This window comes from Patagioenas fasciata, chromosome Z, assembly GCF_037038585.1.
Source record: "Patagioenas fasciata isolate bPatFas1 chromosome Z, bPatFas1.hap1, whole genome shotgun sequence".
Lineage (NCBI taxonomy): Eukaryota > Metazoa > Chordata > Aves > Columbiformes > Columbidae > Patagioenas > Patagioenas fasciata.
Genome location: NC_092560.1, coordinates 84,863,549 through 84,884,788, shown reverse-complemented (window position 1 = coordinate 84,884,788; position 21,240 = coordinate 84,863,549). Strand labels below are relative to the sequence as shown.

Below are 21,240 nucleotides of genomic sequence, written 5' to 3'. Positions count from 1 at the left end.
CCCACCTCTCTCATCATCTCCCACCATCTCCCATGTCTCCCACCTCTCTCATCATCTCCCACCTCTCTCACCATCTCCCATGTCTCCCATCCCTTTCTTATCTCCTGTCTCAGGTCCCAGTTTCCATCCCTGGTGCCCATGGCCGGTCCCAGTCTGTGCTGTCGGCCCCATCCCCATCTCCTGGCTCCTTCACCGCTCGCTCACCTTCACCTGCCCTTCTTCCACAGCACCTCCCTCTCCAGTGCCTTCTTACCATATGACATTTAGAGCAAAATCTTCAAACACATTGCATCAGTGGGTGTGCATTTAAATACGCCAGCCCTTCAGCTGACCGGCTCGTTCTTCCCTTGATCTGCTGCTCTTTTATCCTTCTTCTGGATTTTGTCCTTTTTCGTTGAGCTCGCTTTTTATTTCGTTCTTAAAAAACATAGTTCTTAAGCAACATGAAATTCTTTTGAAAAAGCAAAGAGCAGGAAAGGTGTCAGTGCCCAGAGCGGGTGTGTTGAGCTCGGTCTGTGCGAGCAGGATCTGCTGGACCGTTCCTAAGGTGCCTTGGAGCTCCAAGGGAAACTGCAGTGCCCGAGTTCCTGGTTCTTGTGCTTGTCTGAGTGTGATAATCACAATCAGAGCCCAGGATTGTCCCCATCCTTCGCTCTTTGGACCCAATGGGAGATCCAGTGAGAGATGCTGACCATGGGTTAGTGTGGCGTGTGTGCAAAAAGTCTGTTTCACGTAGAGATCTCGGTCCTTTTCCTTCTCGTTTGAAGATATTTTGGCTGTTAAATCCCATAGAAACTTACCTTCCTTGGTTAATAAACTATTTATTCTTTTTTCCTTGAAGATAAAATTCAAATCTGAAAATGTCATCAATTAAGTATTTTTACGCTCCTCTATGTTAAAATATTTTCCAAGTTTGTTACATTATTTTGGAATTATAGTAACGCAGTTCTACTTCAGAGCCACAAAGACAAATCATTATATCAATAAATATTATTTTGCAGTCGTGCACACGAAATGACTATTCTTCAAGAATTATTGGCTTGATATGTAGCTTATGCGGATCCTTTAAAAGGATCTGGCCTAGCACTGTGTTAACAAGAAATAAAAGGCCCCTGGTTGTGTATTTCTTGCTGTGAAGCGGGCAGAGAAAGGGCACATTTCCCGGTCCGGGCTGCTTGCTCAGCACCACCATGACTACGTTTGTTCAGTGCCGTGATGCCCATTGCGCCGCTTCTCCCAACGCTGCCGTGTTCAACGTGAGGGAACACAAACACCAGAGGTGACGCTTTAGTCCCAATTCAGATCAAATGGAAAACTCCCGCAGAAGAATTTCACCCGTCTTTCCATAGCGAGGAGGTTTACCTGATGAAAACAATATATATATATATATATATATGTGTGTGTGTGTGTGTGTGTGTGTATGCCTCTCTATTGACTTCCATGAGCGTCCATGCCGGTTTGGCCAGGGCTTGGGAGTGTGCTCTGGGTTTTGTGCAAAGCTTGGGGGAGGATTTTCTCATCAAACTGCTCAAAATGCTGCTCAGAACGATGCTGAGAACCAGAAGCTTTTTTAAATAATTACTTTTTATTTACCCAACTGTCTTTCTAGGAGCAAAATGCCAGCAATACCCATGTTACCATTTACCAGAGCGAAGCATGAGAGTATAATTTCCTAGCATGTGATTTTAGGATTTCATGTATGTGCCCGTATTCATTATTGGAGGTGGTGGGAGCTTCAAGCAAAATTATATTCCAGAGTCATCCAGTTTATCGCCCTGTGTTATTGCAACAGCCTTGGATGATTTCCCAAGTATTTGGATGACTCTGGCAAAGAGGATTCTGGTATTGGTTTGCTGGGTGGTGGGGTTTTGTGTGTGTGTGTGTTTGTGGTGGTTTTTGTTCTGTTTTCCGGGTTTGTGTGTTTTTCCAGAGAAAAACAACCAACCAACAGCCTAATTTTGGAATTGTCAGGTGTGTTTGGGAGCACCTCAAGTGGTCGAATGGAGCTTCCCCAAAGGGACTTCAGGGCGCTGTGCATTACGACCAAGGTCACGGCACCTTACATGGCACCTCCAGATTCTGCATCAAAGCCCCTTGAATAAAGCAGGAGCTGAGCTGAGGGTCACACAGCCAGAACTACCGCCTGTATTTCCCCAGGTCATGAACAGAGATCGTATGAGCTGAGTCCAGCCAAACTCAGGCTGCAGACTGAACATCTTTTCTAGATTCAGTTGCATATGCTTTGCTCAGGTCTTTTGCTTCAAGTGCTCAGTGCTGTTTGACTCCATTTAAACACCAGTTTTAGTTGTAGGCGGAACGTCCGAGGTGCTGAGCGAGGCTTTAGTCACGCAGTTCGAATCCCGCCGCATTGATCGCGCGCGAGTCGTATTCTGCAAAACTGACCGCATCTGTCCGTGATGATTCGCTTCTTGCCATGTCGCGGTCTAATGCCCGTGATTAAGTGAGGTTCATTTACGGGAGCCAGATTCTGGAGAAAATTACAGACGTGTTGGTGTTTGTGCACTCTGGGATAAATCCAGGCTCTGAGAATAAGTCACTGGAGAATTTTGCCTTGACTTCGGTGTCATTAGGGTTTCGCTGGCCTAATTACCTAAGTGGCGGTACTTACAGGGTACATAATAAATTTCCGGAATTAGGTTTAGGAGCTTACAAAGCTTCTGGCACGATCTGTCATGCTAAATTATTAGTAAACTGGGCGAGATGAAGTAGGCAGCAATTAGTGCGGGTCCTTCCCCCCGGGTTGGAGTGGGGCTGGTCGGAGGGGACAGGGGTCGGTGGCTTTTGGTGGTCAGTGGCTCGCTGGTCACGCCACGAGGAGCCGCGTGAACCCGATGAGAAGAGACAGGAGCCCATCTGCTCAGCACCGCAGCTTCCGCCGAGCAAACACACGCGTGCGATGAAACGGGAGCTTTTATTCGCTCTTTGCAACTCTTGATGTCTGAGAGCATTTTTCATCTCGCTCAGCTCTCCATTTCCCAGCTGAAGATGGTGGGGTTGCTCGAAAACGCGGCTTTTCCCCCAGCTTCGTGTTCCCTGCTTTAGACCGAGTTCCTTCTTTTTGTCTGGAGCTGAGATAAAGAATTAGTAGTTTAAAACAATAACTACATGTTCCACTGTGATCGAGGAATTAGATAATCTGGCATGTTTGCTTAAGGGGTCTGTATCTTGGGGCTTTTATAGGGCAGTATTAAAGCCCTGAGCCTTCTTATTATGCCAATACCCAGAAGATTGCTTTAATGAGAAGTAAAGGGCCTTTTTCCAATTACGAGGGAATAACCGTATTAAGTTCCTGTGTTATGTCAACCTGCTTTGATTTGATTACTGCGAAAGAAATGGATTTATCTGTCAGTGTTACTTAATTAAGCCTTCTCATTGATGTTTTGCAGAGTAATATAGTGTAGTTTGCACATTTAAGTCTCAATACAAAGAAAATTGGTGGAAAGCTAAGACGCGACCCCCGAAGATAAGGCACAAGAGCCATCGCTTGGCCTTTTCTGATCGGAGTCTGGAACTTTTTGCTCTGGTGGAAGAACATGGGCATTATGTGGGAGTTTTCAGCCAAATTGGAGGCGGGTAGGAATTTGGGAGTGTAGGCGAGTCTTAGAGAGTTGCTCGGTGAGGTTAGACTGCTATCTCCACCCACTGTGGGATACTTGGCTATGCAGAATGGTGTTGGGTACCGTACATGTCTGTCTTCCCCAAGGCGGCCCCAAAAGCCGAGTCCATCCCGCTGGGCCGTGCTTCCCTCTCCTAGGCTGGGCTTTCGCCCCACTTAGTCTTGGCTCGTCCTCGGGCTCTGTGTCCAAGAGCAGGCTCTGAAGTCTATTGTAGGTGATGCATTAGAGGGCCCAAGACCATGCCCTGCGTTCTTAACGTATAAATCCTGATGCCCAGAACAGCGGCTGCAAAGCTTGCTTGGCGCGGAAATCCCGTGTGGCCACAGGCAGGACGAGGGGCCTTGACGGCAGCTATTGCTTCGGATTAGCTGGCTCTTCTTCAAGAAAGACGTACATTAATAACTGTTATATACATTAGTAACTGAAGGTTGTTATACACAGGTGCAGTGTGGAACCTGGGATGCTGGAGGGTGGGACGGTGCCCATCACAGCCAGGGGGTAATAGCCGCTGGTTTTTAGCAGGCAGTGGATGGGGGCTCTGCACAGTTAATTGCCTGTTACATAACACAAATGATTTTTAAAAATATACCTAATTAACCTAATAGAATGCTTGATCTGATCTGTCAGGTAAATGATACACATTTTCTTTCTTTTTTCTGGAGCTTAATTAAATATTTACCTAAGAGTGCCTTGTGCTATTAACACGTTCATCTGTTATTGAGATAACAGGAATTGCAATCGGGGCAAAGTATTAAACTGTACAAATGTGTGGGGTTTATTGTTTTGTGTTTGTGTGGTTTATGCTGTTTTAATATATTTTGGAAGTCAACCAGACCTGGTCCCAGTACCGTATATCCCAGAGCCGATGCCCGTGTCGGATTCTGGGCCGCGTGGAGCCCCCGCTGACCCCAAATGTATGTTTCTCCAGTTAAATTAAAGCTCGTGTTTGTGCATGGCAAAAGCGAGCAATATTCCTATTTCATTAGGATGCCAGTGGGTACACAGGAGTAAGGTGGAAAATCGCACTGAAATGTGCAATAAAGCTGTTACAGATCAATGTCAATCACATTTCCTGAGATGTAAAATACTCTAAGCAAGAATAGGTAATGGATTTAAGCAGTCCGGCCCGGTCCACCGATGTACTAAAGGATGTGCTTAATGTTGAGCGTGAGTGATCTCGTTTATTTGAATGAACAGCAGAGCAAACTGTGATTTCAGTGGGATTATTCACAGCTCCCGTTAAACCCGGTGCAGAATGGCTTTACAACCTGATTTGGGGAGGAAAATGTGGTGTTGCGGTCTAGCGATGCGGGGGAAAATGGGTAAAACCACCCAGAACGGGTAAAACCACCCAACAGCTGCCAAGAGTTTTCTGTCAAATTAGCTTTAGGAATGGGCTTTTCTCTCGCCTGAGGTGCTGGTAGGTGCTCCCGAGCTGTTCTGGAGCCAAAGCCTGGAGGAGGCGATGTGGGGAGCATTGATTTCCCCCAGACATGCCTCACGGTGCCGGGGTTTGCTTTTCCTGTTGACAACAGCTGGATTTGTGCTGGAGATCCAGGTGGGCCCATACGTGGTCCAGAGCATCCCGTTGTGAAGCGCTGAGACACGGACTGCACGTGGTCCAGAGCATCCCGTTGTGAAGCGCTGAGACACGGACTGCACGTGGTCCAGAGCATCCCGTTGTGAAGCGCTGAGACACGGAGCGTCCGTGGTCCAGAGCATCCCGTTGTGAAGCGCTGAGACACGGAGCGTCCGTGGTCCAGAGCATCCCGTTGTGAAGCGCTGAGACACGGCGCTGCTGGAGCCACTTTGCTGCTCAGCCCTCAGGATCCTGAGGGTCCGGTTCATTTCTGCTGTGAATTTAAATGAGTTAATTTAAGCGGTGGGTCAGAAGCCACTACCATCGTAGTAGCCCTGTGCCTGATTCTTAATTAAAGGCAACAGGAGATTAATTTGAAACATTAATTTAAAAGTGCCTATACAAAAGGAAAGAATTATTGCAATAAAGCCTAAAGAACTTTTTTGTCCCTAGATGTAGAAGACAGAACTAGCTCAGGGTCCTGGGGGAATACAGGACATCCTAGTCCATCCAGGGTAAGTATATCTAATCTTTTTCCCCAAACCAGACTTCCTGCATATGTAAATTTCCAATCTTAAATATGAGTTTTACACCTGATTGCATAGAAAAACGGGCATGCAAAGTTAGCCGTAGTCTGGCTTTAAAATTGCCTTTTTTTTTTTCATTCCTGAACGTTCAAACTTGATCCTGTGATTGAATTTGGCACCTGCTCCACTACCTCGAACAGGTGGTGAGAATATTAATTAACCGTTTTTTCTTGCTGGGCTGTACGAGGCACCCGCACCCCTGAGAGAGCGGGTGCCGCAGGGTGCTCTGCCCGCTCTTCCCTTCCCGCAGTTGGGTTTGCGGGGGTTTGGGGATCGCGGGTGTCAGCAGAGCCGAGGAGAGGCTGTGGGCAGCTCCACGGCCACCCCACGGGCCAAGAATTGGGCAGTGAAGCTGGAGAAGGGACCACCAGGGCTGTCCCCCCACACCTCTGCCCCCACGTGCGGTGGGGTCCCGCAGGGGACGCAGGCACGGAGCTGCTCTGGCGCAGTGACGCGCGGCGCTTGCCGGGCTCGGCGAGACAGCTGGACTCAGTCATTTCGATTGCGGCTCTCAGTGATTCTCCACATTCTTTGGACACCTCCGGGCTGGGATGCCGGTTACTTCGGTGGGGATGAGATGCTATTTCCAGCAGAGCAGCTGTGTCGTGTGGCCCGAACCGCTGCCGAGCAGCTCGGTGGGGGCTGCCCTGGCCCTGTCCTCTGAGCCCCCCCTGCAGCCCGGCTCCCTGGCCACAGCATCCCGGCTCCCACACCAGAGCACCCCAGGTCCCACACCAGAGCACCCCAGGTCCCACACCAGAGCACCCCAGGTCCCACACCGGGAGCATCCCGGCTCCCACACCATAGCATCCCAGGTCCCACACCAGAGCATCCCCATTCCCACACCAGAGCATCCCGGCTCCCACACTGGGAGCATCCCGGCTCCCACACCAGAGCATCCCGGCTCCCACGCTGGAGCATCCCGGCTCCCACGCTGGAGCATCCCGATTCCCACACCAGAGCATCCCAGGTCATTGGTCAGAGCATCTCAGCTCCCACACCAGAGCATCCCCATTCCCACACCAGAGCATCCCAGCTCCCACACCAGAGCATCCTGGGTCCCGCACCGGAGCATCCCAATTCCCACACAGGAGCATCCTGGCTCCTCAGCCAGAGCATTCCAGGTCCGTGTTCAGAGCATCCCGGCTCCTACACCGGAGCATCCCGGCTCTCTGGCCAGAGCATCCCAGGTCCCACACCGGAGCATCCCAGCTCCCACACTGGAGCATCCCAGCTCCTCAGCCAGAGCATTCCAGGTCCCTGACCAGAACATCCCAGCTTCCATACCAGAGCATCCTGGGTCCCACACCAGAGCATCCGATTCCCACACCAGAGCATCCCGGCTCCCCGGCTGGAGCATCCCAGCCCTGCCCCTCCCCGGCTGGGCCCGCCTTGTGCTTCAGCACCACGATGATTACTTGTGTTTACTTCCTGCAAACGCATGAAGAACACTTACGCTGGGCAAAAAGTGCCTTCGCTCTTACTTCTGCCCTTATTTAACCAGTTTGTTTAAATTGCTCTTTAATTGTTTTCTAATTAACGTGAAGGAGCAGGGCTGGCGAGCGGCGCCGTGCCCTGGAGCGAATGCGGAGGAGAAGCATGGTTCCCTGTTCATCCTGCCCCGTCCTTCCCCTGGGGGGCTGCAACGGGGGTCAGCGCAGGGGATCCCCCCCCTGCACCTTTTCTTATTCCGTGCTGCTTAGCATCCATTACGTCATTACCGCCCACATCTGTCGCCTGCATTTTTATCCCTTTTTTTTAACTTGACACTTGTATTGCTTCCGAGGGAAAAACGTTTTGAAAAAGTCAATTCGAAATTTGCACACACGATTATTTATGCATGCAAAAACTTGAATGTGAGCGCACAATTAAGTTTTGAGATATAAAGAAAGGAACACGAGCCCGGGAAGAATTCTGCGGTTTCAATCAGGCCCGTGCATTGACTTGCAGAGCTGTTCTGCAGACAGCCTGACCTCTCCTTCCCATGCTATTTCCATGTCGGCAGAATTAGTTGCTCCTGAGCTCTTCCAAACCGAAGAAACAAAACGTTGCAGAACTGCTGCCTTGGCCAATAGTTGTAGTTTAATTTCTAATTGATTTTTTTATAGGCCAGTGCGTGCATGTAGCAAATTTCTACATTAAAATAGCAAAACATTAGAAGAAGTATTTCTTCGCTCTTCTTGCACGTTGAGGGCAGGAAGACTTTGATGCTAAGAGCTTGATGCACGAAATTGAGGCGCCTCACGCCAGTCACCCATTCGGGATTATCCACACAGCAAAGCAAAGTCAAGTACTAATGAAATAACCATTGGAAACGGCTTTAAAAACGCTCCGGAACACGTCGCTCCAGCAGAATCAATAGGCAGCGATATCTCTGATAGCCCACTTCACACCGGAAAGGGAAGCAGGGACCTGTAGGTTGCGCGAAATGCCTTTTCAACTTGTAAAATTGTGTTTTTTTCCCAATTTGTCAACAGAACTATGGAGATGGGACTCACTATGATCATATGGCCAGCAGAGACCTTGGGTCGCACGACAATCTCTCTCCTCCCTTTGTCAATTCCAGAATACAAAGTAAGAAATCGCATTTCCTAACGTGGCCGCGTTGTCAAAAGGGGAATAAGTGAACCAGAAAGAGAATTCCGAGGGCTTAAACCCCTGGTGCGCGTTTTGGGGCTGATTGTGCTCGGCCTAAGGGTGGGAAGGTGGCTTTTTAAACACGGCGGCAGCGCGCCGAGAGGCTGTAATTATTTGTAAGTGAATGATAGCTACTTTCTTTAATTACGCTTGATGAATGAGTTTGGTTAAAGTAAATAGATGATGTAAAAATATTAGTAATGTTTATGCTCGGCCAAGATCACACCCTTCTTCTGCCGTTGTCAATGAACTAACCGAACGCTGCGCTGTAAAGGGTTGAACGCGCGCCAAGGCAAACACGGGGCTGAACTGCGATGTATCATTCTTCAGCTCTTATATACGTCCCTGAAATACGCCTCGTCTTCTCATATTGGGAAATATTTGCGAGTTGTTCAACATACGGGGCAGTGTTGGAGCTTGTAGTCGTTTGTATGTGTTCACGTACGAAACATGGTTACAGCAGTTTTAGAGGGGCTGACATAAGCCAAAAAAAGCATGCAAGTTTCAACACTCCCTTCTTAAGTCACGCCATGGGGTCTGGGGAGCCTGCGAAACCCTCAGTGCCGCCTGTGCGGGACCCTCAGTGCCGCCTGTGCGGGACCCTCTGCCACCTGTGCGGAACCCTCTGTGCCGCCTGTGCGGAACCCTCTGCCGCCTGTGCGGAACCCTCTGTGCCGCCTGTGCAGAACCCTCTGCCACCTGTGCAGGACCCTCAGTGCTGCCTGTGCGGAACCCTCTGTCGCCTGTGCGGAACCCTCTGCCGCCTGTGCAGGACCCTTTGCCACCTGTGCGGAACCCTCAGTGCCGCCTGTGCGGGACCCTCAGTGCCGCCTGTGCGGGACCCTCAGTGCCGCCTGTGCAGGACCCTCTGTGCCGCCTGTGCGGAACCCTCTGTGCCGCCTGTGCGGAACCCTCTACCGCCTGTGCGGTACCCTCTGTGTCACCTGTGCGGAACCCTCTGCCGCCTGTGCGGGACCCTCTGTGCCACCTGTGCGGAACCCTCTACCGCCTGTGTGGGACCCTCTGTGCTGCCTGTGTGGAACCCTCTGCCGCCTGTGCGGGATCCTCTGCGCCGCCTGTGCGGAACCCTCTGCCGCCTGTGCGGAACCCTCTGCCGCCTGTGCGGAACCCTTTGCACCGCCTGTGCGGGACCCTTTGCACCGCCTGTGCGGGACCCTCTGTGCCACCTGTGCGGAACCCTCTGCCGCCTGTGTGGAACCCTCTGCCGCCTGTGCGGGCCCCTCTGTGCCGCCTGTGCGGAACCCTCTGCCGCCTGTGCGGAACCCTCTGTGCCGCCTGTGCGGAACCCTCTGCCGCCTGTGCGGGACCCTCTGCGCCTGGGGTTGCACACACATCTCCTTCCCCACTCCTGGTATTTTTGCCAGCCTTAGTGAAAATACTGGTTTCTCTTGCTTTCAGAAATCCTGCCCTATAAAAGCGCATTCGGAGGCGCCCAGGTAAAGGGTTGAGCTGGGTCATACCCTGATGAGGGACCCTGCAAGCACCAATGTTTGCGGGAGGTCCCGGTGGTTCTGGCCACCGTCCCCCAGACGGAGCTCCTCAAATGGCCTGGAATTTTGGGGGTTTTTAAAGGAGGTTTGGCAATTTCAACCGGCAGTATGGGCAACAATGTCCCTACGCAGACCAGCGCGTGTGCCAGCGTACGTGAGCGACTAACAGCTCATGCCGAGTGTGCACGGGCAGCGCCGCATGGGCAGGGACCGGCTCACCCCGCACCGCTCGCGGCTGTGCTGGCGATTGTAGGAGCAACGTGAGTGTGGTGGTGATGAAGGCTGCCGAGCACCGTTCGCTCAGACTCGAGCTGTGTGGTGGTGATGAAGGCTGCCCAGCACCGTTCGCTCAGGCTCGAGCTGTGTGGTGGTGATGAAGGCTGCCGAGCACCGTTCGCTCAGACTCGAGCTGTGTGGTGGTGATGAAGGCTGCCCAGCACCGTTCGCTCAGACACAGAGCACCAGCTCCCCCGTCCCGCTCCCCACGTGTGGTCTGGTGTCCCTGCTCCTGCCGGCTTGTCCAGCCCCCTGGGGAAGGTCCCCGTAAACTGCTGTTACACACCTGCACGTCGCACTGTAGTTTCCTTTCCATGCTCCTTTTTCTCTCGGCAACAGCCAAAGAGCTGCTTGACAATCCTCCAGCTTGAGCTGGTGTTGTACTGGTGTTGTACTGGTGTACTGGAACGTGCCCGGCGATGCAATGTGCATGGGCTGGTAGCCACGCCAGGCACGGCGCATCCATCATCGCTCCCCATCGCCTCTCCCGTTGCCGGCTGCCCTCTTAGGGAATGTTCCTCATCCTTCTTGGGATCTCTTGCTAGGGTTTTATCCTTTACAACGTGCGGTAACTCGCTGCTAACCCTCCTGGAGCTTAATGGAGCATTTCTCTGCAAGGATTAGAGCGAGGTTGCGGGCGCTGCTGGAGAAAGCTGCTGGCTTATGTGGTGACCTTTGAATCTCATCTGGGTTAGCGCTTGATATTTTGATTTGGTTACTGTGGTCATATTGTGACAGCTGCTCGTTCATTGTAATTCAGTTCCTCTCCTCGCTTTGCCTACCAGGAATATTTAGGTTTGTGTCGCTTCAAAGTGCCCTGACCCCCCCCGAATTGAACGCGGCGCACAGGGTGAAGCTGTGAACGCCTTGGTCACCGTCCCAGCAGAGGGGACGGTGGGGACAAAACCTGCGCTGCCTTCACAAAGCCGATTAACCCAGTTTGTTGGATGCGGTAAAAATGAGAATAGAAAAGATTCAAAGCACTTATTTTATGGCACGGTTTGCGTACTCCTGCCCTCCCCACGTGATATTTCTGGTGTTCAAAGCGGTGATTTTATAGATGTTGCTGGAAAAGTTTCTACAATACTGGAGGGTGTTGTTGACTTTGTGCCATCGTGACCCTCTCAGAGGGTGCAGGGTTGCTGAGTGTCCGTGTCTCGGTGGCTGCGGCAGCGGGTCGGTGATTTAGTGCTCGTGTAAGTGTTCCCCTCGGCTCTCTTCCCTTCGGAGAATCCCCAGTCCTGATTTCCCCCAGCGCTGTTATTCCCAAGAAGGTGCTGTTTGCTTGCTGTGCCTTCGGTTCATCTCTCCGAAGAACACACGCTGGATATTTTGCAGGGATATTGTAAGATGGGATGAATTCCTGCCTGGAAAGCACCCCGAGTTCCTTGGATACTCCCGCACGTGCCAATTGGTAACGTTATTTTAAATGCTACGATAGCCCTTGTCTCCGCACGAATGTTGCTGTGGCTTTTAATCCACAGAGCTTTGATTCCGTTACTGTTGTTACAAGCAGAGCTGGAATTTTTGCAGATTAGTGAAGTTTACCCAACACAGCATTATAAGGGCTTGCTTTCAATCGCTAAACCATAAACATTTGGGCTGAAATTTTCCATGCTGTGGATCTGACTCAGCCTGATTATTATTTTTTTAACCTTCTGCAGAAATGATTTCAACATTTCCTGAAATGAGATTACATTTCATCCTGGCACGTTTTTGACTTTTCTCAGTTGGCGTCTGGCGCATAGGAGCCTGAATTCCCTTTCGCCACCTCTGTTGTGTCAGGTGGCCGCGGGTCCCGTTGCGCAGCTGGAGGAGCGAAGGTACCTGAGCAACCACGAGGGAAACGTCGGAGAGCGGCCAGCGGTTTTGGGTTGGAAATCTGAACCGCGAAAGCCTTCCATGGCCTCTCGGTTTGGTGACACCCAGAGCCGCGGTTGCGATGGGGATACGGGTGACGGGGACGCCCGCTCGGTCGCCCCTTCCCGTGGGTGTCTGTTTCTCTATGAGCGCTTCCCAAACCTCCTCCGGGCAGTGTATTAGTCTTAAAGGGTGTTAATTGGATGAGCCTGGTGAGTATATAGAAAACAAAGACACGACTATTATATGTGGCAAAAGGAGTCCTGTGCGACACACAGAAAGAAACAGGGCAGTTCTGTTAAATAGCAGCCGAAAGTGAGCTTTGAGGGATCTTTTCTGGAAGAATCTGTGCTGTAGCATTACCTAAGACGAGGTTTAACACCACAAAATCTGACTGTAGCGACTAAAAAGGTCCAGAAAGGCCTTCAGAGAGCAGAGGGCCGGGAATGCCAGGCTCCGCTCGTGGCTGCAGCCTCGGGCAGCTGCACCGCACGGCACCCGCGGCCACGGCCGGGAGTCCCCGCCAGCCCATCTCATTCCTCCCGCCCTGCAAGCGCCCAAGGGCAGATCTGGGCCGGGCTTTGCAGCCTCAGTCCAGGAAAAGTCACCTCTTGAGTAGTTTTACCGAATCTGGATTGGTTCACCAACCCAAATAACTCATTTTCAGCGGGTCTGAACGTTAAAACGGCACTTGGCTGGGAAATAAGTGCCCCCTGGAAGGTTGTGAGGGCAAGCGCCGAGTTAAAACACAGCGACTCGTTTGAGACAGGTCTATTCTGTGCTTTCATGGACGCGTATCCGCGTTGTGCGTCAGCGGAGGCTCCGCGTCCCTCCCCTGGCCCGGAACAGCGGGATTTCTTCCAGCCTTTTTCTCTGCATTACTCTGAGCGGCTTCTGCACAACAAAGTGCTTCTGGATAACCCCGAGCGGCAGTTTCCCCGTGCCGGGTGCCAAGGCTGAGACCCGCGCAGCTCAGGTGTGGCGCTTGAGCTTGCTGAGATAACCACAGCGGGATTTGCGGTCAGCGGGGGCCATGAAACATGCTCAAAAATGCTTTGTACAAGACACCGGCTCCCGGCTTCTCTGCTGCTTTTCTTGTCCCCCTTGCCTAGGAACAAAATCAGCAGGGAAAAATCAGCACCGAGCAGCATTTTGTAGATGTAGGTAGGAATGAAGAGTTAACACGTTTTGCAGCAAGTCAGTTCTGAGCTGCAGCATCCAGCCCCAGCCTCCGGACAGCCCTGGACAGCAGGAATTACAAGGACATTTCCATTTAGTTGGGGAACAAGCAGCAGATGTATAAATAGAAACCGTAGACTGGCAATTAACGTCTGCAGAGCCAGCAAAGAATTGAAATATTATTTTGTACTACATAGTTTTCGGTGAAGTTTACATTCCGCTGCGTTTTGTTCTTAAACAAGTCCAAGCATTTTTAATAAGTTATTTTGCGCGCCGGTCGTGCTCTTCGTAGCGTGGCACGGACTAAAGCCGTGTGAAACCCCGGTGTTTGATGTGTATTTGCGGTACAGATTGTCAGTTTGCACAATATCGCCTGAAGTCGCCGTTTGTGCAGCCGGAGGAGCGGCCTTGCTAATAATAATAACCCCGAATCCTGGCGGTCCCCTCCAAAGCGCATTCCCCAGCAAAGCGAAGGGCGCCGAGCTGCGCTAATTACTCGGAGGCCCCGGTTTTGTCTGCTCGAGCCGCCGCATTTTTCTGCTTCACAGGCGTGTAATGCAGAAAGGGCTCGCGAAGCGACATCCGGACGGCGCTTTAATGGTTAATGAGCTTCTGCCCTTTGCCGAGATGAACTTGGGCTGGCTTTCAGATAAACATTTGCTGCTCTTGCTCCAGCTGAGCTGATATTGGTGGCGGAGGGAATTGGAGCTCACACCTGTTTGAGCATTAAGAGAAACCTATAAATGACTTCCTTAAAATATTCATAGAGAGGAAAAAATTCGATTTCTAGAGAATCTCACCCCACCGGGAAAACCATTCCTAGGCTTTTTTATTTTCTCCTGAAAAAACCCCGCCGAAAAGCCCTTGGTTTGTGAATTAGTGGCGATCCCTGTGCTGTCGCGGGGCGGCGAGCAGACAGCTCAGGTAGGCGGCTGGGGAGCGCTGGGTTTGCCTTGCAGCTGGGACGCGGACACGTGGGAAAATCCGGGAGACAAAACCAATTTGTTGAATTACTGGGTCATTTACATAGCTGCTCCGGTCATGGTCCGTTAAACAGGCAAAAACAATGGGTTTGTTCTGCTCTCTAGTTAAGGCACAGAGTGTGTAAAACAATGCGGGGTTAGCGGGATAATTGATAATCGGTTGGAGCCCGTTCCTACCTTCAGTCTGAACTGCACAGTGTGCGGAGATACTGGGTCGAATGAGGCATTAGGTAAAGAAGATGAACTTATTTTGTTGGGTCTCGGCGTGTTCTCCTACCAAAAAATAGATAAAGCTGCAGCCGTCATGGCTCGGAGGTGGCCGAGCCTTAGTCCCAGCCTTAGTCCCAGCTTAGCCACAGTGCCCTCGGCTTTGCTGCAGTGGGTGCTTGTGGTGCTTTTCTCTGCGCCTAAGGATGCATCCAGGAGACAAAACGATCATTGCCTTCTATGGGAAGAATGGGGAGTCTTGGAGGAAAAAGAAGTGTTTCCCTGTGTAGTTAAAGGTTTAATTCTGTCTCTGGAGAGCTCTCGGGACAGCTCCGGCCCAGCCGCTGCGTGTAGCACATTCGGTCAGATGCACGGAATATACCAAATCAAATATAAACCAGTCCCGATGAACATGATAAAAAGGGTATGACAGGAGGGCACAGTCGTTCTCCCCAGCATCATGCCAGTAGATACATCTCGCCATATGGGCTGAATTAAGGACAGCACCAGTTCTCACACTGTACGGGGCTGATGGGATCCCGCGGCCGCACTTTGATCCTCGTACCACGTGAAATAAAAAGATATGGAGCATGCATTTAACAGGAACCATCGGTACTTTAATTCCGTTCTATTTCTTTTTAACTAAAATCAGAGCGCTCCGATCGCTTCTCTGCCCGCAAACCTTTCCTACGTGATTGTGAGCGTATCCAAGAGTTGTACAAAGGGCGCAGAAGGAGAAGCGATGCAGGGGGATATTCTGGGAAGCAAACATGCTGACTAAATGTGATAAAGAGAAATTAGGCCAACAATCAAATATTAAAAAGAGCGACATTGTCTGTGTGTGTATATATATATATATGTGTGTGAATTATTTGGAAAAAGCAGTTTGGATTAATTCTTGGATGAGGAAGCTATGTAAACAGATCAGCAAGAACTGAGTTACAAGCATTTTTAATGTGTTGTTTAAATACCTTTTAATTATGATATCTATATCCAAATGTCCGTATCCTTTCTGCTATTTCTATTTTCATTTTTACATGGCACCAGAACTGAAGATGCCCGATTCTGGCTCACGTTGCCAGCAGATTTGCTCTTTCCAAATGCATCTTCTAGGAGGATGTGTTTTTCCTTCCTACATTTTAACTTAACTCTCGGAAGGCAAGAATTGAACGTGGAAAACATCACGGTCAGAGAACGTGTGGAGCAAGCTTTGGCGTAAAATATAATAATCGGAAAGCAAAGAGAGAGAAAGGACCAATTGTACATGAGGTTAAGATAAATAATCATGGAAGATTATTGCAATGCATAGAGAAGAGGAGGTCAGTAAAGTAGATTTTAGGACTTCTTAGAGATGGAAAGGGTAATTTATTGACAGATGATGTAGACACTGCTAAAAAATAAATGGGTTTTTCGCCTCAGTGTTCACAAAAGAGGATGGGGAACAGATGCCAGAATCGGATATAAATTTCCCAGGAGAGAGTCAAGAAATATTGAAGGAAATAGGGATTATTCCAGAATGGGTGTTCACACAGTGGGTGAGAACATCAGTAGACGGATTAAACTCGGTGGAGGAGCCATCACAGAATTCTTAAACACGAGAAAGGAATATTTCACGTTTGTGGGGAAGACACAACAAAGCGAGCAGGTCCTCCCGTTGCTCCGCAGGGAGAACCGCGGGGCGCGCGGTGCCACGCGCCCGGTGTCCCTGTCCCGCAAGGACCGAGCAACGCGTTCTCTGCGACACTCTGCTTGGAGTGTGTTAGGATAGTTTGAAGTAACCAGAATGTATGTTGCCATCTTCACAAGATGTACCGTTGTGTGTGGACAGGATTTGGCCCATCCATAGGGAGGAGCTCAGCTGGGTCAGGAGAACGTGTTCCTGGAGGGCACCGTCACAGGTGCACAAGCCTGACCTGGAGCGCTTGCACCCGGTTTCTGCGGGATGCTCCGTCCTGCCTGCTCAAGGCAAACTGTGGAGGCCTTGGAGTTCTGCTGGCATGAACACGCTCTTCACCGGACGGGAGGGCTGATGTGGCCTGGTCCCATGGTGGCATTTGAAGGCAGATGCTTCAGGTCCCACACCTGCAGTGTTTCGGTGTTCATGGTGTGTAGGAGTGGGTGGGACAATGGGATGTGTGCCTGTGTTTTGCTGTTGCATTCACCCTCGGGTTCAAGTTCACACTGGGCCACTCTGGACATCGGTCTGCAAAGCACTGATATCCAAAGCTCTGATGCTTTTCTGAGCTCCCTCATGATCTAGAAGAATCCTGCTCCTGCTGGCGCCGTCTGCAGGGGATGAACTTGGGCGAGCTTCGCACTTCCATGGAGTGAACTTCATGTTCAGTGTACCAACAGAGTTCCGTCTTAGTTGTCCTGCCAACCTTGTCCTTGAGCTTCACACTTCCATGGGCTGAACTTCATGTTCAGTGTAACGATGGAGTTCCATTTAAGTCGTCCTGCCAGCCTTGTCCTTGAGCTTCACACTTTGATGGACTGAACTTAACGTTCAATGTACCGACGGAGTTCCGTCTTGGTCGTCCTGCCAGCCTTGTCCTTGAGTCTCATGTTTCTTCAGAGGTGTTTTTGCTTTCACAAATTTGATATCAGAGGTTCTCATGCCTCTTTTCGGGCCGGATTCATTAGTGTCTCGTGCTCGTTAGGTCTGGGTGCCGTCGCAGGAATGATGTCCCAGCGAATGGCGGTAGCGCTGAAGCTGGGGGTAAAACAAGGTGCTTCATTTCCACTGAACATGAAAACGGAGGGAGGCAATGGCATCCCTGGTGGCATCCGAGGTGACGAGGGCTGATACGTGGGAAATGGGAGTGTGATTGGTAGCCTGATGGATCATGAAGCTTCCAAGTCAATTTAGCTGGACCTTCCTGGTAAGGATCTTCTTGCAGCTTCTGCTGGAAAAGTGAAATGTCTGGTGTAACTCGGATAATACTTTGCTTGGTTATCATGATGAGAATACGTTGGGGCTTCAGCAGCCTTCTATTCCAGCGCCAGCCTCTGGAATTACGTCTCTTGGGACGCAAGGGGTTGCAGAGGAATCTCTGAGTGGGTGATTAATTCTCTCATAATCCCTGTTTTGGGGATGGGAGCACCCAGACCTAACCAGAGTCTGAGCTTATCGCCTGCAGCCCTCGGCTCGGCCATGTTGGAGTTCCTAGAGCTCCATGCCACCCTCCTGACGCATCCTTATGGCTCGCTTGGGTCCATGCCCCAAATCCACTCCACGTCGTCCTTGTTTTCCACTGATGGAGGCTGCAGGAACCCAAGAGCTTTCAAGGCATGAAGGGCCATGGAGAGAGGTGACACGTCACGTTGGCCTTTTCTCTGCCGAGTAGGTCCGGGTTCCATGGGTGCGGTGGAGTTAGGGGGCACTGAGGATGTGTTTGTTACAGAGGCGCTTTCCCTTCTGCTCTTGATGCAAAAATCAGCTCTCCATGCCCATGAGCAAAATCGTTGCTGTTTAACTCCATGGTTTCACTAGCCGACCCTTTGTTTGACGGGCTCTCCCCTCTTTGGAACTATTCTTTGTCCAACTTTGATTTTTTTCACTTTTTTTTTTTTACATGTGAAATGGTTTTGATCACGTTATATGGAGCTGTCATCACACCCCCAGCAGCTGCCAGTTCGGTGCCTGCTCATGTGGCGCACACCTGGAACATGTTGGGAACGGGCTGGGCTTTGAAGCCAGACTTGTTCTCTCCTAAGAGCCCACATATTTCTTCCATCATGTAATGAGCTTTGCTGATGATACAAAAGCCAGGGGAGCGAGCTGCACTTGAAAGAGAGGAGCTGCGAAACGGTGCCTTGGCCGCAGCCCTGCCCTGCGGTGGGAGGAAAGGGGAAAGGAAAAGAGAAAGGAAAGAGAAGGGAAGGAGAAAGGAAAGGGAAGGAAAGGAGAAAGGAAAGAGAAGGAAAGGAGAAAGGAAAGAGAAGGGAAGGAGGAAGGGAAGGGAAGGGAAGGGGAGGGGAGGGGAGGGAAGGGAAGGGAAGGGAAGGGAAGGGAAGGGAAGGGAAGGGAAGGGAAGGGAAGGGAAGGGAAGGGAAGGGAAGGGAAGGGAAGGGAAGGGAAGGGGGAGGGAAAGGAGAGGGAAAGGAAGAAGAAGGGAAAGGGGAAAGGGAGGGAAAGGAGAGGGAAGGAAAGGAGAGGAAAAAGGAGAGGGAAGGGAAGGAAAGGAGAAAGGGAAGGGAAGGGAAGGGAAGGGAAGGGAAGGAAAGGAAAGGAAAGGAAAGGAAAGGAAAGGAAAGGAAAGGAAAGGAAAGGAAAGGAAAGGAAAGGAAAGGAAAGGAAAGGAAAGGAAAGGGGGAGGGAAAGGAGAGGGAAAGGAAGAAGAAGGGAAAGGGGAAAGGGAGGGAAAGGAGAGGAAAAAGGAGAGGGAAGGGAAGGGAGAAAGGAAAAGAGAAAGGAGAAAGGAAAGGAGAAAAAGGAAAGGAGAAAGGAAGGGGAAGGAGAAAGGAAAGGAAAATGGGAAGGGAAAGGAAAAGGGAAGGGAAAGGGAAGGGGAAGAAAAGGAAAGGAGGAAGACATGTAAAAAGGACTTTTCTGATTCAGCGACCGAGATGATAAGGAAAGCGGGTAACATGAACCTGCTCCTTCTCCCACGTGTTGAACAGAGGAGAAACTGCGCTGAGCCCCACAGTGAATAGGAAAGCGGGTTGTGCCCCACGGCCGGGCCGGGATGTGTGGGGAGCAGGTCCCGTGTCCTGAACATCCCCTGTGCTCCTGCTGCTGCCTGACGGGGCGATGGGGCACAGCGCTTTGAACCCGCGCCCAAATACTGAACAGCTTTGTGTCTCGCCCTCGATTTTTTAAATGTTCTTGGAGCTCGTGGTCTGAGATTCATGAGCAAAGGTTGAATAAAAGTCAAAGGAAACTATTTTGGCACTTTATAAGGGACGAGCGAGGCCACGTCCGTAATCCCGTGCACGGCTCTTGTCACCTTATTATTAGAGCTGTGTAAATCTGGCAAGGATTTGTATTTGCCAAATATACCTCTGGCCTAGATTTGGGCTTATATTTGGAATTCAGGCCAGTTTTAACGCCTGTGCAGTTTGTAATTTTTGCCAGTTTTAAGCAAAATAACAGGAAAGAGGATAATGAAGGACAGAGGAGCCGGGAAAGCAGGAAACTAAGGAAAGAGGGAACTGAAGGAAAAAATGATGAAGGAGTATGGAGCCCACTCCTTTCCTACTTTGTACACAGCCCTTCCTTAACACATCCTCTCCCTTTCCCACTTCATTATTGCTCTCTTTGAATGGAGAAGAATTAAATAAATCCAGGCACTGTGCTCTGCTGGTGCTCTCACATTGGTTTGTTGATTTGCAAGCTGGACGGGGCTCTGAGCAACCTGAGCTGGTGACGATGTCCCTGTCATGGCAGGGGTGGCACTGGGGAGCCGGGAAGGTCCTTCAACCCAAACTGTTCCATGATTCTGTGATTCCCAAGGCTCTTCTTGCTGCCACTGGGTCACCAACGCATCTTCTGCCCCCGTGTAGATCACACAGCTCAGGATGCGCTCGCTTTCTCCGAGCGAGATGGAGATTTGTCCATGGTCTTTAGCACCTTGTGATGTTTCCCTCGAGGGAATGGGAGTTGCCGGGGGCTGTGACCGACTCCCACTCCATGGCGTGGGACGGGAGGAGTCGGCGTCGCGGGGCCATGTATCGCATTATTCGCTTACTTTCTTCAGGGGCGACTCATTGATTATCATGAACACATACAGGTTGAAATGTGGCATAAGAACAGTACGGGAATATCAAAGATGCCACAGCAGCGAGCTAAAGTGGGAATATCAAACTGATATTGAGGATTCCTCCCTTTGCGGGGGAAAGGAGGAGGACGGGCGTGCAGAGGAGGACAAACACATCATTGCTCGCAGGCCAGATGTGAAGGGAATTCCACACACAAGTTCTCATCCAGAGCAAACAGCGCAGGGCCACATTAACAGCCAGCGCTAGAACCAGATCCTATCAGACCTTAAAAACAGGAGCGCGTTGGTATTTGGAATATACGTTGGCATATATTCCAGGGTTTTGCGACTGTGCGCTTCTTCCTTCAGAGGTGCTCCTCGCACTTACCTGTTGTGCTCAGCCTAACAGAACAAACTAAACCTCTGCGATTATACCGGAACGCGGAGGAAATGGTGGTTTAGTGCCTTTGATGTGGAGCGAGAATAGGCTCGGCTTTTGGAAATTCAATTTGAAAGGATCGAACGTACACGTCTGCTTTTTATACTGCAATTCCTTTAGAGCCAGAAAACAAATTTATTAATGGAAATGCGTGGATTCTGGTCGTTGGAAGAGAAGGAAGCCCGTTGCAAACAGCAATTGACTCTTTTTCTTGATAGCACTAGAAAATTTTAATAGGTGTGACGGGTTACGGAGTTTATAGGCAAAGTTTTGTGCAAGCAAGTAGGCAGCATTAAATGGTAGGAGCATAAATATTTCTGGGAAGTATAATACGTGAGTATTTCCGAGGTACTAATGGAAGAATGGGGGGAAAAGTCTCCCAATAACAACCCAACACGCGTGTTGTAGAGCGGCTCGGCGCTGGCCCGGGTGGGCGATGGGAAGGGGAGCCTTGTGTTCCGTGGCTCCGCTGCTGCCCAACCTGCTGGAAAATGAGTTGTGCCTTGTAAATTGAACACGATCCAAAATTGAGGAGAGATAGTTTTGGAGTAGAGATGCGGCTCGTGTTTTCAGGACTTTGCGCAAAAAGCGCGAAAAGACAGGTTGGACAGAACAGCGTGCGGGAGACAGACTTTGGCTCTAGTA

At 50.6% G+C, this 21,240-nt stretch overlaps 1 protein-coding gene across 17 annotated transcripts in view; it reads left to right on the top strand.

Moving 5' to 3' along the window:
- The window catches only part of LOC136115087 (transcription factor 4), a 173,063-nt gene that overhangs the window by 46,740 nt on the left and 105,083 nt on the right, over positions 1 to 21,240 (top strand). For 15 of the 17 annotated variants that reach the window (XM_065860975.2, XM_065860970.2, XM_065860969.2 and 12 more), the window contains 2 exons: positions 5,671 to 5,732; positions 8,282 to 8,378. The exons of the other annotated variants lie outside the window; for them this stretch is intronic. In XM_065860975.2, coding sequence (XP_065717047.1) covers positions 5,671 to 5,732; positions 8,282 to 8,378 — 159 coding nt within the window. The remainder of the gene's footprint in view (positions 1 to 5,670; positions 5,733 to 8,281; positions 8,379 to 21,240) is intronic. 17 annotated transcript variants of the gene reach the window in all.